General features: G+C 41.7%; 1 protein-coding gene across 1 annotated transcript in view; it reads left to right on the top strand.

Moving 5' to 3' along the window:
- Positions 1-17,705, top strand: part of LOC109868807 (F-BAR domain only protein 2) — an 86,733-nt gene that overhangs the window by 19,487 nt on the left and 49,541 nt on the right. Inside the window, 5 exon segments of the mRNA XM_031802417.1 lie at positions 10,121-10,212; positions 15,816-15,890; positions 16,057-16,198; positions 17,036-17,188; positions 17,573-17,677. Coding sequence (XP_031658277.1) covers positions 10,121-10,212; positions 15,816-15,890; positions 16,057-16,198; positions 17,036-17,188; positions 17,573-17,677 — 567 coding nt within the window.

The following is a 17,705-nucleotide window of genomic DNA, read 5'->3' as shown; positions in this document are numbered from 1 at the left end:
CCGGCACGCCACAAGGAGTCACTACGATGAGACAAGGCAATCCCGGCCGGCCAAACCCCCCCCCCACCCTAACCTGGACGATGCTGGGTCAATTGCGATTCAGGTGGCATTCTGTCCCTGCTCTTCCAAAGAGAAAGTTATGCATTTTTTTTTGTTCACTGCAGCAATAGAGCGGTGTTTGAACAAGGGTTTGTACATTTTGTACAGACAAGGATGTTTTTCCATATCCTTCACTTGGTCAGTGTGGGACTGTCCACCTGGGTTTCAAGTACTGTTTGTCAACTGCTCTAAGGCTTCTTTTGGGTTTGTCACTGAATCACTTTCCACTACTGAAGAATCTCTGATCTGATATTATCTGATCTAAATGTACACAAAAACATGAATGCTCCTGGCCAAGCTCTAGCCTAGCGAGAGCGAAGAGAACCAATATTTATATTACACATTACATATTTATTTACACAGTGATGGGCATTGATGATTCAGGGAGTTACCAAGGACTGTAGCGCTATTTATTTACACAGTGATGGGCATTGATGATTCAGGGAGTTACCAAGGACTGTAGCGCTATTTATTTACACAGTGATGGGCATTGATGATTCAGGGAGTTACCAAGGACTGTAGCGCTATTTATTTACACAGTGATGGGCATTGATGATTCAGGGAGTTACCAAGGACTGTAGCGCTATTTATTTTCCTGTGAAAAATAAACCATGTTTTGTTTTTCCACATGATTTGATTCGTAAGATGAAATTTGGACGAAGATTCATCTTCTGTTCTGCTGGCTAATGTGCTCATTAGTCTGGTTGCTATTGCTCATTTTCTCTTCTATATAAAGCTACCCTTTTCTGGTCCGGTGCTATAGTTCTGCTCTATGCACAGCAATTTCCTGTTTTCCTTTGTTTTCACTTGTTTTCACGTGTTTTCACTTGCCAAATTGATTTTATTCGCCATTGTGTACATTTCATGCTTGGCTCAAATGGTTGCTGCTATTGATGCTATTTGATGCTATTTCCCATAAATCAAATTTAGCATCATTTGTTCGACCTAAAGCAAACGGAGCAATTAACACAATGTTAGTGTTGCTCAGACCAGAGAGAAAAGCCACAGGCCACCTCTTGTTAACTAAAGCACGTTTTGTGACTGGAATTAGTGTAATCATCAGAGTGCAGTTCTGTACTGTCTCTCTCACAAGGCATTGCCAAACCACTGTACCGCCAGGTTTGGTACATACATACGCATGCACACACGTGCACACACACAGTAGGTAGAGAAAAGGTATACTGTAGCGTTATTGCAGTAGGAGGGGAAAGTGAAATAGACCAGTTCTAATCCCATCTATTTACATAAGCAGCAATTCATCCATAAAGTACTAACTTCCACAGGATATGGAAAGTTGTAGTCTTATTGCTGACTACATGTGGTTATATTGGCATAGACTGGATGCCTCTTATTGGAATAGAACCCTGGCATAGAATGGCCTCTTTTCACAGGACATGGAGCAGCGTGGTGGTTGTTCCTCCCAGCCTTCAGTTAGATTTAGGATTCTGTCATAAACCTTAGTGTTGTGGACATAGGAGTGGTAGGACATTTTGATACACTACCGTTCAAAAGTTTGGGGTCACTTAGAAATGTCCTTGTTTTCCATGAAAACATACATGAAATGAGTTACAAAATGAATAGTAAATATAGTCAAGACGTTGACAAGGTTATAAAAAATAATGATTTTTAATTGAAATATTAATTGTGTCCTTCAAACTTTCCTTTTGTCAAAGAATCCTCCATTTGCAGCAATTACAGCCTTGCAGACCTTTTGGCATTCTAGTTGTCAATTTGTTGAGGTAATCTGAAGAGATTTCACCCCATGCTTCCTGAAGCACCTCCCACAAGTTGGACTGACTTGATGGGTACTTCTTACCTACCATACGGTCAAGCTGCTCCCACAAAAGGGTTGAGATCCGGTGACTGTGCTGGCCACTCCATTATAGACCGAATACCAGCTGACTGCATCTTCCCTAAATAGCTCTTGCATAGTTTGGAGCTGTGCTTTGGTTCATTGTCCTGTTGTAGGAAGAAATTGGCTCCAATTAAGCTCCGTCCACAGGGTATGGCATTGTAAAATGGAGTGATAGCCTTCCTTCTTCAAGATCCCTTTTACCTTGTACAAACCTCCCACTTTACCACCACCAAAGCACCCCCAGCCCATCACATTGCCTCCACCATGCTTGACAGATGGCGTCAAGCACTCCTCCAGCATCTTTACATTTTTTCTGCGTATCACGAATGATCTTCTTTGTGATCCTAACACCTCCAACTTAGATTTGTCTGTCCATAACACTTTTTTCCAATCTTCCTCTGTCCAGTGTCTTTGTTCTTTTGGTTATCTTAATCTTTTCTTTCTTTGCCCAAATAGAGCGAATAAGCAAATAGAGTGAAGAAGGCCAGCATCCCGGAGTCGCCCCTTCACTGTTGATGTTGAGACTGGTGTTTTGCGGGTACTATTTAATGAAGCTGCCAGTTGAGGACTTGTGAGGCATCGGTTTCTCAAACTAGACACTGTAATGTACTTGTCCTCTTGCTCAGTTGTGCCCCGGGGCCTCCCACTCCTCTTTCAATTCTGGTTAGAGCAAGTTTGTGCTGTTCTGGGAAGGGAGTAGTACACAGCATTGTACCAGATCTTCAGATTCTTGGCAATTTCTGGCATGGAATCGGTGTGTAGGGTTATTTTCCTGTTGAAAAACAAATGATAGTCCCACCCACTAATCGCAAACCAGATTGGATGGCATATCGCTGCAGAATGCTGTGGTAACCATGCTAGTTAAGTGTGCCTTGAATTTGAAATAAATCACAGACCATGTCACCAGCAAAGCACCCCAAGACCATCGCAACTCCTCCTCCATGCTTCACGGTGGGAACCACACATGTGGAGATCATCCGTTCACCTTCTCTGCATCTGAATCATTTATTTGGACTGCAATTTCTGAGGCTGGTAACTTTAATGAGCTTATCCTTCCTTTCCTGTAGCGGTCCTCATGAGAGCCAATTTCATCATAGCACTTGAGGGTTTTTGCGACTGCACTTGAAGAAACTTTCAAAGTTCTTGAAATTTTCCAATTGACTGACCTTCATGTCTTAAAGTATTTTTTTTTTTTTACCAAATAGGGCTATCATCTGTATACCATCCCTACCTTGTCACAACACAACTGATTGGCTCAAAAGCACTAAGAAAAGAAATTCCACAAATCAATGTTTAACAAGGCACACCTGTTAATTGAAATGCAGTGTGCAATGCTGTCATCAAGGCAAAGGGTTTCTACTTTGAAGAATCTGAAATATATTTAGCTTTATTTAACACTACCATATGTGTAATTTCAGTTATGTTTTCACTATTATTCTACAATGTATAAAATATTAAAAATAAAGAAAAACCCTTGAATGAGTAGGTGTGTGCAAACTCTTGGCTGGTACTGTGTATTTCCACATTGCGGTTGGAATAATATTGTGAAAATTATGATAATGCCCTTTTTAGTGTAAGAGTTGTTTTAAAAGACCACCTGAAATTTCAGTTTATTTTGTTGGGATGGAGTTTTGGCCTGCATGGTGACATCAACATATATTGGTTAATAGTCCAATAAGAGTTCCAAACCTCTCTGTCAATAACAGTTTTCTCCTCCCCACTAAGACCACTCCCAGACAGTCCTAGCTAAATTCTTTGCTAAGAAGCTATTTTTGTTTGTTTTTGACCATTTTAATTTAAAACAATCACAGTAAGGTACTTAATTGTTACCGAAATGATTTGATATTGAGATAAAAACTGCTGCATTTGACCTTTTAAGCAATGTCCAAACATGATTTAATAACTAACAACTTCCTTAGACGCTCTACAGAGAAGGTTCCAACATATTTCTTAATGTTTCCAAGAAAAGACTTGATGTAGTTTCTTGGCATCAACAAAAATGTAAATGTATTATTCTCACAAAAGGCCCAGATTTGTCACATAGTTCCATGATGATTGACAAAGCAAGTAATTGATGGCAAAAAAGGAACATTTTGACTAAGGTAAATCAAAAGGTATACTCTACAAATGAGAGGTATTAAACAGTTAAACTGTATCTTGGGTGTCTTCTAAGCAGGTTCCATTTACCTGTTCCAATCAAGAGTTCAACAGACACCATCTTGACTTTAAAGGAATAATCCACTCAAACTCTTTAGGTATTTTTTTCATTAGTCTACTGTTGATACAGTCCCATAATTGGTTTTCATGACAACAATCAAGTTTTCAAGATACAGCACTTTCAAGAAGCAAAGTGTACTGTTCCACATTTTTTTCTGACTGTAACAGAGAAGCATAGCAGCGCTCTAGCTATCCAATCTTTTACGGCGCATAGAAGTAGCATGATGATGTATTGTGGTATAAACATAGCATGATGATGTATTGTGGTATAAACATAGCATGATGTTGTATTGTGGTATAAACATAGCATATTGTGGTATAAACATAGCATGATGTTGTATTGTGGTATAAACATAGCATATTGTGGTATAAACATAGCATGATGTTGTATTGTGGTATAAACATAGCATATTGTGGTATAAACATAGCATATTGTGGTATAAACATAGCATGACGTTGTATTGTGGTATAAACATAGCATGGTGTTGTATTGTGGTATAAACATAGCATGGTGTTGTATTGTGGTATAAACATAGCATGGTGTTGTATTGTGGTATAAACATAGCATGATGTTGTATTGTGGTATAAACATAGCATGATGTTGTATTGTGGTATAAACATAGCATGATGTTGTATTGTGGTATAAACATAGCATGATGTTGTATTGTGGTATAAACATAGCATGGTGTTGTATTGTGGTATAAACATAGCATGGTGTTGTATTGTGGTATAAACAGCATGGTGTTGTATTGTGGTATAAACATAGCATATTGTGGTATAAACATAGCATATTGTTGTATTGTGGTATAAACATAGCATGGTGTTGTATTGTGGTATAAACATAGCATGGTGTTGTATTGTGGTATAAACATAGCATGGTGTTGTATTGTGGTATAAACATAGCATGGTGTTATATTGTGGTATAAACATAGCATGGTGTTATATTGTGGTATAAACAGCATGGTGTTATATTGTGGTATAAACAGCATGGTGTTATATTGTGGTATAAACATAGCATGGTGTTGTATTGTGGTATAAACATAGCATGGTGTTGTATTGTGGTATAAACATAGCATGGTGTTGTATTGTGGTATAAACATAGCATGGTGTTGTATTGTGGTATAAACATAGCATGGTGTTGTATTGTGGTATAAACATAGCATGGTGTTGTATTGTGGTATAAACATAGCATGGTGTTGTATTGTGGTATAAACATAGCATGGTGTTGTATTGTGGTATAAACATAGCATGGTGTTGTATTGTGGTATAAACATAGCATATTGTGGTATAAACATAGCATATTGTGGTATAAACATAGCATGGTGTTGTATTGTGGTATAAACATAGCATGATGATGTTGCTTTATCTTGGCCAGGTCGCAATTGTAAATGAGAACTTGTTCTCAACTTGCCTACCTGGTTAAATAAAGGTAAATGTATTGTGGTATAAACATAGCATGATGTTGTATTGTGGTATAAACATAGCATGGTGTTGTATTGTGGTATAAACATAGCATGGTGTTGTATTGTGGTATAAACATAGCATGGTGTTGTATTGTGGTATAAACATAGCATGGTGTTGTATTGTGGTATAAACATAGCATGGTGTTGTATTGTGGTATAAACATAGCGTATTGTGGTATAAACATAGCATATTGTGGTATAAACATAGCATATTGTGGTATAAACATAGCATATTGTGGTATAAACATAGCATATTGTGGTATAAACATAGCATATTGTGGTATAAACATAGCATGGTGTTGTATTGTGGTATAAACATAGCATGATGATGTTGCTTTATCTTGGCCAGGTCGCAATTGTAAATGAGAACTTGTTCTCAACTTGCCTACCTGGTTAAATAAAGGTAAATGTATTGTGGTATAAACATAGCATGATGTTGTATTGTGGTATAAACATAGCATGATGTTGTATTGTGGTACAAACATAGCATGATGATGTATTGTGGTACAAACATAGCATGTTGTATTGTCAGTAGTGAGCGATTAACCCCCCCCCCCCATTTTGACTCCAAGTGATCTTGACTCAGAAGGTTGGTGACCACTGCTCTAGAGATATTAAATCCAGAACTGTGGGACACTGGGTTGAAGGAACTTGTAGTTTTCATTAAGCAAATATTCAACAGTTCAGCACAGAAATGTGGTTATCAACTGTAATGACCATCAATTGCACGTGCTCTTTCTGGCTCCGACCACTAAGGTACAGACAGAGACGGATACACTTTTATGCCCTCAATGTTAGGTAAGGTACACTCAGACCGCTCATCAAAAACATCATTTTGACTGTTCATGACCTTTATGTTACTGCTCCCTCTCTCTCTCCGGCTCCCTCTCTCTCTCCGGCTCCCTCTCTCTCTCCGGCTCCCTCTCTCTCGACTTCCGCTCTCTCAGTTCTTGGGAAGCTTTGAGCTCTTTCAATTGGACATTGTGAGCATCTCTCGTCTCACTCCACAGAGGCATGGATTGATATGCGCGCCCAACCCCTCCACATGTTATCTCTCACTGGGGTGGAGGGCACTGCATTCTTAAACAGGCCACTCACTGCCAGGCCAAGAGTAATGACTGACTGGTCTTGAATTTCACAATGTGTGGTTAGAATATTAATCACTTGGTCAATGAATCTCCAAAGGGTGCATTTCAAGTCAAGAGCCATGTGGCACTTCTAGTACCACTCACTTCTTTATACTGTTCCTTTTTCAACTCTGAGTAGTGATATAACACAGCATGGTTGGTTTTCAGACTCCAAACCACGAACGCTGTTGCCTTGTATAGAATATGTCTATCTGTTCTTCAGAAGTTGCTATGGGGCATTGTACTGGTGGGGTGGAATAAGCCACAACGCCCAGACATGTTTCCTGACTTTTTTATTTAGCTTTTCTATTGAATTGATTTTATATTGCTGCATTCCAAAAGCACAGAATATTAGCCCTTCCTGTTTGGAGTTGTATTTTTGTCTCGGACTCTGTCTCTATTCCTCTGTCTGTTTCTCTCACTCTGTCTCTCACTCTCTGCAGCTTCCCTGGTATCTAGTTATTGCAGTCAGTGACTGAGGTCTGTGACAGCCATGGTCTGTACAGTAGTTAGCAGACAGGACAGAATTTGCAGCTGTTAGCCTAGGATAGCCTATGTGATGCATGCTGTGTGAGTCATGTGCTAAAGCTTATGTCACACTATTGATTATAGCCACAGAGCTGAGGCATGGGCTGTGTCTGTAATAGAACCCTATTCCCTCTAGTGCAATACTTTTTAGCAGAGCACTGTGCGGCCCTGGTCAAAAGTAGTGCACTATATAGGGAATAGAGTGCCATTTGGTATTTTTTATTTCGACACAGTCCGGACTGTTTTCTAAATAACCACACTCTGTAATAGGAAGTCTATTCTATCCCATTACTGTTCTGTCTGGCTGCAGGAAATGACTTCTGCTTTTCCTCTTTCTCTATTTTTTCTTTGCCCTGCAAATATCTATCGTCATTTGCACCAGGCTGTAGGTTCGTTTGGCGTGACCCTCCCCTGACCCCTGACCTTTTGGATGAACCCATGTGTTAAATGAGCACAGCGGGGTGTGATGATGTTGTATGGTACCGATACAAATTGCTGACTGTGGAAGCGACCAGGAAGTGGCTGTGTGGCTGTCACGGGTTGGTTCAGTTGACATGATGAACCACAGCGTCCTGCCAGGGTTTTGTCCCTTTATTCATCCCCTTGCTATTGTGTATCAAAGCTACTTTTGTACGATGTAGCAGTCAGTCATTTGTACTGAAGTTATCATAGTACAGTAATACATTGATTGTTTAATAGTACAGTAATAACTATGGATTGTGTCTCATAGTACAGTAATAACTATGGATTGTGTCTCATAGTACAGTAATAACTATGGATTGTGTCTCATAGTACAGTAATAACTATGGATTGTGTCTCATAGTACAGTAATAACTATGGATTGTGTCTCATAGTACAGTAATAACTATGGATTGTGTCTCATAGTACAGTAATAACTATGGATTGTGTCTCATAGTACAGTAATAACTATGGATTGTGTCTCATAGTACAGTAATAACTATGGATTGTGTCTCATAGTACAGTAATAACTATGGATTGTGTAATTTATTCATGTAAGAGGAACATTTGGTATTTGTTGGCTTGTGATCTCTGTTTCCAGGGCCACATGCTAAAGAGGAAGTCAAAGGTTGAGTAGTTGTGGAATTAGTTTCCTGAGTTTCCCTTGAGTAGGCCTGATAAACCAGGTTGGAACCAGGTCAGTTACTATGCGCTTGCTCATTTCTTCCCCCTGTTGGACATACCTAGGCTCTGCTACAGGGCAGCCCTTTGCTGCTGGAGGAAGTAGCCTCTAGGTATCAGCATGCTTCAGTTGGGCTGGAACTTGGCTAGGCCAACCAAACGAGTGTGCTCGTATACACCCTTAAAATACCTTTGCTTGAAAAACTAGAATAGTACTGTTTGTCCATTTTGAGATGCTGTAGCCAGTATACATTTCCTCGAAATAATCAGAATTAATCAAATATAACAAATCTGTCATTAATTTTGGCGTTTTTACAGATGAGATCTTAGGCGTGCAATTTTACATCTAAGATTTGGTGCAGTATTTCTCAATGAAAAAACTGCATGAAAACAATTCGGGCTTGTGTGTCCGGACAGCAGAAGTCCAAAACTAACAAAAACGGCACAAAATGTCATGTATGCAAAAATTATTCTGAACTGTTTCTGGTGGGAAGCATGCGGACACCTAAACTGATCTTAGGTCAGTTTTGTGTTTGACCTCATGTGTAGGAGTCAGATTAGGGCACTGTAAGGTATTCCTCAAACGACCTTTGATCTTCCCTAACGCATAGCCTACGATTCAAACAGAGAGCCTGAGGTCAGGAAAATGAGTCTGAGTACCAGTCTGTTTAGCTATCATTCCACTCCTGGCCATTCCTGTCATATTAAACAACTTTGGCATGACAAGGAGTGGAATGTGTGCTAAAGAGACTGGTACAGAAAAGCTGCTGTTTGTATTGTGGTTTGGTAAAGTTTGTATTTTGGCTCTGTGAAGTTAATTTTTCTAAGGAAGGAGGCGAAGAGTAACAATCTAGTCTCAGTTCCAGTTTCTGTAGGACAAGGAGGGATGTGGAACTCAACTCGAGATAAGCTCAACAGTTGAAGAGAAGCAACCTCTGGGAAGGGGCCAGAGGACTGAGGCAGGCTTGACAATACCAGTAATAGGAACAGACTGAGTTCCTGCCTAGCAACAGAGAACGAATGTTTATCTTGGACATGCAAGGAGGTGACTGCCTAGTCAGAAGGTATAAATATGTGCTTGTATGTTGTGCTTGCAGCTGAGGCACCCAGTGGGTTGAATAAACTTGGCTTGAGGTTTTTACTTAGGTACTGAACAAACAAACACTAGCCAAACTTCAGACAGTTTTACACATGTCCATGGCATATGAATTATTGAGTGGTGGGTGGTGTATGCATTTTGTTATACCCACTTTTGCAACTGGACACCAATCCAGAGTAGTGATGGTTACTGCTACACAAACACACAGAATAGTGGTCTATAGTCAGTACTGTCACAATCTACACAGTCTCTGACTGTTGAAGACCCATCTTCAACCTGCTCCATTAACGTTATTCAGGACAGAGTTGTATAGGGATTGTAGAACTGTTCCAGGGAGCATAGAGCCATATAGAGACCGTTGAAACCGTTTGTTAGAACCATTGTAGGGACCATAGAAACGTATAGGGAGCATTGTAGAACCTAAACACTATGGCCAGGATGACTATGGTGGACCAGTCGAGGCTGTTGGCGATGTAGACCTTGAGGAGGCTCATAGTGGAGAAGGCCAGGGCAGTAAAGCATGAAGGAAACGCTTTCATCTTCGACCGGTTTTTCAGTTGACTAGGCTAATCGTCTCTTCTTTTCCCCTCAGGGTGAAAAAAACAATGGTTTTGATGTTCTCTACCACAACATGAAGCATGGTCAAATCTCCTCCAAGGAACTTACGGAGTTCATCAGAGAAAGGTAAGTTGTTGGTAGCCTGGTTCTGGATCTGTTTGTGCTGTGTCATGTGCTAACTATTATGTTTGTAACCAGGCTATGCCATTTGGTGTTTCCTTAGTTAAACCTCCACTCACCCTTGTTTTGAGGGTTCCATTTAACCCAATGCTGTTCTCATCATAGAAGTGAATTCGAGACTTACTTTAAAAGTTACTCAACACCAATTTTTCTGGTTAACCTAAAAGTTGACCTTCCATTAAAGGTCATGCACAGTCAAATTGGATCAGGTGTGGAGGATGCCAGCTGATGGTACAATTGATAAAGTGACACATGCTGGCTCATTGGTAAAGCCCAATGTGAAAATGCCTTGCTTCCCCTTCTGTCAAAATAATGAGTTCAGGGGGAGCATCCTATTGGCCGAAAGAGCCACATCACCCGTCCTTAATGTGCATACATTAGGGCGGGCAGTATCCAGATTTTCATATTGTCATGACGTCCTTCTCCCATCCCGGGATTTACAGTATTACCGGCTTAGTACACAAGGGGGGGCCAAACAAATCCTGACTAGTCTCCCGGTCCCTGCCGCATAAAAACATCCCCGCAGCATGGCGCTGCCACCACCACACTTCACAGTAGGGATGGTATTGGCCAGGTGAAGACCAGTGCCTGGTTTCCTCCAGTCGTGACCCTTGACATTCAGGCCAAAGAGTTCAATCTTGGTTTCATCAGACCAGAGAATCTTGTTTCTCATGGTCTGAGAGTACTTTTAGGTGCCTTTTGGCAAACTCCAAGCGGGCTGTCATGTGCCTTTTACTGTGGAGTGGCTTCCGTCTGGCCACTCTACCATAAAGGTCTGATTGGTAGAGTGCTGCAGAGATGGTTGTCCTTCTGGAAGATTCTCCCATCTACACAGAGGAACTCTGGACCTCTGTCCAAGTGACCGTTGGGTTGTTGGTCACCTCCCTGATCAAGGCCCTTCTCCCCCGATTGCTCAGTGTGGCTGAGCGGCCAGTGCTAGGAAGAGTCTTGGTGGTTCCAGACTTCCATTTAGGAATGATGGAGGTCACTTTGTCCTTGGACTTCAATGCTGCATAAATGTTTTGGTAACCTTTGACACAGTCCTGTCTTGGAGCTCTATGGAGAATTCCTTCAACATCATGGCTTGGTTTTTGCCGTGACATGCATTGTCAACTGTAGGACCTTATATAGACAGGTGTGTTGCTTTCCAAATCATGTCCAATCAATTGAATTTACCACAGGTGGACTCCAATGAATTTGTAGAAACATCTCAAGGATGATCAATGGAAACAGGATGCACCTGAGCTCAATGTCTAGTCTCATAGCAAAGGGTGTGAATACTTATGTTAGTAAGGTATTTCTGTTTATTTTTAATACATTTGCAAACATTTCTACACTTTTTTTTGCTTTGTCTTTATGGGGTTTTGAATGTAGATTGAGGCATATTTTAAATGTTATTTCACAATTTTAGAATAAGGTTGTAATGTGGAAAATGTGAAGGTCTGAATACTTTCCAAATTCACTCCACAGTATAAAGGAAATCCTTATTTGCCTACCAATCAATGGTCTCCCACGGCATAGGGGTTGGCTCACTGTCTTCCATGCCGATTAGTGTTGCCAATTTAGTCACTTTGTCGCTATATTAAGAACGTTTTCAGACCGCTCCAGTGACTTTTATTGTTTAGTGACAAATTCTACTTTTCAGGCTGCCTTTGGGGAGTTTTGCCACCTAAAGTTTCTGTGGTTTTAATAGCATTTAGCAACTTTTCCCACTCAATTCTGCTGCAAACGAGAGTGGGAGTGGGAGAAGTCACAGCAACGGCGCACACACAGGCAGAGAAGCACAAGGGGAGGGGTGTGAAGAGGGGGGAAAATGCTATATATCTCTCTGTTATGTGTTTGAGGATACAGTATCTGTTCTGTAACTGATTGATTGATCTGTTTTGCTCTTCTCAGCTGTATAACTTAGCAAGCTAGTTACAGTAGCACTCACAGCTAGAATTGAAGATAGCTAAGCTAACTAGCACTCCCAGCACACCCAGATTTGAAGACAGGAAGGCTACATCCAGACATAGTATGGTGCTTATCAAATCACCAGTTGGCAATCCATCCCTTATGGGATTAATTAACACATAACAAACATTAGAATAATTCACTATGATAATTGAGTGTTAAAATTCTGAATCAGGATGTTAAATTTGATACATTTGTCGATTTTATTTTTTATTTTTTAAAATATTTGTTATTTTTTTTAAACCTTTATTTAAATAGGCAAGTCAGTTAAGAACAAATTCGTATTTACAATGACTGCCTACCAAGAGACAAAAGGCCTCCTGCGGGGATGGGGGCTCTCCAGCCGTAGACCGGGAATCAGGTTCATGCTGAACGGCCTTCAAGTAAACACAGGAGTATGTGACGGGGAAATTATGAGCGTGTCAATCAGAGGTCATTATAATATTGTTTTTCACTCTGGTTGCACATTTAACATGCTGATAGAAATGAGGTAAAACTGAGATTCCCTGCATTAAAGTCCCCGGCCACTAGGAGCGCCCCCTCTGGATGAACGTTTTCCTGTTTGCTTATGGCGGAATACAGCTCATTGAGTGCGGTCTTAGTGCCAGCATCGGTCTGCGGTGGTACAAAAAATATATATGTAAACTCTCTTGGTAAATACTGCGGTCTACAGCTTATTATGAGATCCTCTACCTCAGGCGAGGTAAAACCTTGAGAATTCCTTAGATTTCGTGCACCAGCTGTTTACAAATATGCATATGCCACCGCCCCTTGTCTTACCAGAGGCCACTGTTCTATCTGGCCGAAAAATCTTAAAACCAGCCAGCTGTATGTTAATCATGTCGTTGTTCAGCCACGACTCATAGAAACATAAGATACAGTTTTTAAATGTCCCGTTGGTAGGATATACGTGCTCGTAGTTCATCTATTTTATTATCGAGTGATTGTACATTGGCTAATAGGACCAATGGTAAAAGTAGATTACCCACTCGGCGACGGATCCTTACAAGGCACCTGGACCCTCGTCCACGATATTGCTGTCTTTTCCTCCTGCAAATGATGGGGATGAGGGCCTTGTCCGGTGTCTGGAGTAAATCCTTCCCGTCTGACTCGTTGAAGAAGAATTCCTCCAGTATGGGGTGAGTTATCGCTGCCCTGATATCAAGAAGCAATTTTTGGTCATAAGACACAGTGGGAGAAATATTATATACAAAATAAGTTACAAATAACACAAACATGCACAATTGATTATGGGATCGTAAAACGGCAGCCATCTCCTTCGGCGCAATTATTATACCAGGAGCCAACAGTTTGATCCAACCTAAGGAAATGCAGTCCTCTTTCAACTCTCCAGAGAGAATGAACTGTGGAATGAGCATGTGGTGTAGCCTACTCTCCCAGGCTTAGGCCTGATTAGGCCACCTGCACACCTGAACACTCCATAGACTGTAAAACTCCTTGGCAGTGGACTGCATACCTGTAGCCTCTCAGCCATAATAAGGAGCTTAATCATACCTCCTTTAGAATTCCTCTCACGCCTTGATGTCTTTCATTGTGTTTGAGGTCTATTTTTATAACCTCGTCTGCTCAAGGTCTCCTGTTGGAATTCAGGATGGGCTGGCCCACACAAAAATGTGCTCATCACTCAAACAGACACTGCATTTACCACACTATGTTTTGCCACAGACTGTAAATATTAGGCTACCACACAAACAGGAAAGTTTCCACAGCTTGCAGTTTGCTTTGACACTGTGGGTAAGGAAGCTCCTGTTAGTGGAGGCGTAGACTTGTCCTATAGTGTCTTTTTTTCCAGTCTGTGGTGTAGATTGGTTATTACTGCATTGTTGGAACTAGAAGCACAAGCATTTCGCTACACTCGCATTAACATCTGCTAACCATGTGTATGTGACAAATAACATTTGATTTGATTAGATGGGTCACAGGTAGCTTACTAGCTTACATCTCAGGGTTAGGCCTATATCGTTACTGTTCGCTGTAATTGACACTCAACTTGCACACCTACCTACCCATCAGTGGCGCAGCGGTCTAAGGCACTGCATCTCAGTGCTAGAGGCGTCACTACAGACCTGGTTCGATTCCAGGCTGTATCACAACAGGCCGTGATTGGGAGTCCCATAGGGCAGTGCACCATTGGCCCAGCGTTGGCCGGGGTAGGCCATCATTGTAATTAATCATTTGTTCTTAACTAATTTGCCAAGTTAAATAAATGTTCAATAAAATTAAAAAAATCTGAATCTGTGTTCCCATGGTTTTCTGTGTCCCTTTTGAGGAAGTCTCATACCTCAGAAACGTTGCATTGTGGCTCCCTCTGGTGGCCAGAAACGGACCATGCACCTACAGTACTGTACCATGTGTTTTATATAGGCCTACTGTAACACACAGCCAATATTCGTCCTGCAGGCAGTTGTTCACTAGCATCTATATAAGTCAAATAGAAATAGATTTGAGCTGCGTTTCATCTGTAACGTTGAATCTGTGAGTCTTTTGAGTGTGAAGTGGAGCAGGCAGGTCTGTGTTAGTTAGAAGGGGAGAGCTGTCTTGGCCCAGAGTGTATTTACACACTTGGAGAGCTTTTACTCTCTGGAGTTGTGTGTGTGTGTGTGTGTGTGTGTGTGTGTTCAGGGGGAGAAGCCTATGGGCCGAATGAACCACGTCACCTGTTCATAAATGTTCATATACCAATGGGAATCCTTATTTGCCTTTAGTTGTGGTTTTGGGAACTGGACGATGTAATTTTCCTGTGATGAGGCTGTTACAAATGATGATGGCAATAAGGATGACAAACCATGGTAACTTGCCATGGTAACCTGTCAAGAACTTATACAAACCTTTGGTAGAGTTCCGCTGCATGTACACTGATAGAAGCCATGTGTACATGTAAGTTACACTGATATCAGTTAGTAAAGTGAGATTGTGTGTTCATTCTGTATTTGCGTGCGTGCGCTTGTGAATGCGTGAGTGTGTGCTTGCCCCTGGTTGTCCCTACCTGACCCTCCTGTGGTGACCTGACTGCAGTGGGAGGTTAACTAAATCACATGCATTATTCAGGCCTCCACTAAAACAATGATTTAAGATTTTACTTCTGTCACTAACATGCAGGAGAATGTGGGGATGACGAGGGATGGGATGACGAGGGATGGGAGGCTATCTCTTCTCTGTGCTTCGACATTACACTAAATGGGAGACCTTGATGAACCGAGCTCTCCACTTGGTTGGGCTTTGCTTTGACTAATACTCAGACTGACTAACACTCGAACGCTTATGTTCCAAGTGTTTGTGAGTGTTCAGTGGGTGTGGAGTTGTCTTGGGCCTTGACTTACATGTATAGTACTTGTGGTAAACACTCAATGGAACCCCTTTCAACCGGTAGATGATTTGAGGGTTTTAGTGCTGTGTTGATGGATTTATTATGGTTGACCTGATTCACTAGAGGAAAGTTGAATCACAAATGTCCCTCGTCAAAAGTAGTGTGCTATATAGAGAATAGGGTGTCATTTGGAACGCATAATGAATGAGGTTACTGATTCAATAGGTAAAAATGATTAAGGTAATGACGTTCTGTTTTGACCCTCTAGGGCTACCATAGAAGAGGTCTATGCCAGGTCAATGACCAAACTTGCCAAGTCAGCTGGTAACTTCTCTCAGCTCGGGTAAGACACACACACACACACACACACACACACACACACACGCTCGTGCGTCAGCTGAAAAGAGAAGTTTGTGTCCTATATCAACCCTCCCTATTTAATGATAAGACCAGTCTTCACAGAATGAATGATCTACTGATCTTCAGTTAATAAAGTCTGTGTGCTGCAGGACGTTTGCCCCGGTGTGGGATGTGATTAAGACGTCCACAGAGAAGCTGGCCAGCTGCCACCTGGAGCTGGTTAGGAAGCTACAGGAGCTTATCAAAGACGTGCAGAAGTACGTGGATGACCAGGCCAAGGCCCACAAAAAGGTGCGGAACGGAGAACCAAACACCACACCACACATCACAGTGTTTCCTTATAACAAGCCCAGACCCACAAACAGCCCGGCAGGCAGAATCACACAACACAACACGCCAATTTGTTCCTGTAGGCATTACATTTGACATTTGAGTCATTTAGCAGATCCTCTTATCCAGAGCGACTTACAAGAGCCATTAGGGTTAAGTACCTCGCTCAATGGCACATCGACAGATTTTTCACCGTCAGCTCGGGGATTCGAACCAGCGTCATTTCGGTTACTGGCCAAACACTCTTAACCACTAGGTTACCTGCTGCATCAACTAGTCTGTCCTTGCTGGTGTCTGTGCTCTGCCTGTGTAGGCTGCTGCTAGTGATAACCTATATTTACCCTCTGGAGCTCAATAAAGTAGACTTCTTTCAGTCACTGCTATGGGGAAGAGTTTCTGTAGAGTGATTCTACTGATGGATTCTGGAGAGAATGTGTGTGTTCTCTATCCTGCCTGCAGTAACCAGCGGAGCCTCACCTCCTATGGCATGTATGTGTCAGCAGGTCTAACTAACCAAACACTACCTGTGAATTAGCAGAGATGGGTTTGAGCTTTCAGCATAACAAAAAAGGCTTCCACACAACACTGTCTCTCTCTCTCTCTCTCACACACACACACACACACACACACACACACACACACACAGAATGTCAAATAGCCGTTTTAGCTAAGCTACTTTCTACCATTTATAATGATCTTTGCTTCCATTTAGTGGTTTCAATCATGGGCTTTTCATACAAGGACAGTAAAATGAATGTGTTTGTTTCAATGGTTGCTGTCTTCCTCTGTCCTACTCAGACCAAGGAGGAGGTGGCGTCCACACTGGAATCAGTCCAGACCATACAGACCACCGGAGTAGCCTTACAGAAGTCCAAGGAGAATTACAACGCCAAAACTGTGGAGCAGGAGAGACTCCGCAAGGAGGGAGCAACACAGAGAGATGTGGACAAGGTACTGTACACTAGACTAAACTACACTAGGAGAGAGCAACACAGAGAGATGTGGACAAGGTACTGTACACTAGACTAAACTACACTAGGAGAGAGCAACACAGAGAGATGTGAGGTGGGAGATCACAGGTACAGCTGTAGATGACCTATCACTATCCCGTTCTCTGTATCTCCTTATCTTACCATATCACCTGTCTGTCATTACGTAGATGAGTAGTAGTACTTCATGCCAGAATAAATGTATATTTTTTCCTCAATCTGTTTCTGAATCGCATGGGTGTCTACTCGGGTGAGATCTGGTGCTCCAGAGGACTGTGTGACTGATGGTGACACGTGAAAACAGATGGCCATTTTCCTGTTGTCTGTCTGTCTCTGATCTCTGCAGGCTGGAGTGAAGGCCAAGAAAGCCACGGAAACCTACAAGGGCTTTGTGGAAAAATATGCCACAGCCAAGTCCGAGTTTGAACAGAAGATGGCTGAAACTGCACAGGTGTGGGTTTGTGTGTTGGTATTCCATC

The sequence above is a fragment of the Oncorhynchus kisutch genome, linkage group LG23 (genome assembly GCF_002021735.2).
Source record: "Oncorhynchus kisutch isolate 150728-3 linkage group LG23, Okis_V2, whole genome shotgun sequence".
Taxonomy (NCBI): domain Eukaryota; kingdom Metazoa; phylum Chordata; class Actinopteri; order Salmoniformes; family Salmonidae; genus Oncorhynchus; species Oncorhynchus kisutch.
This window is presented reverse-complemented; position numbering and strand designations above follow the sequence as displayed.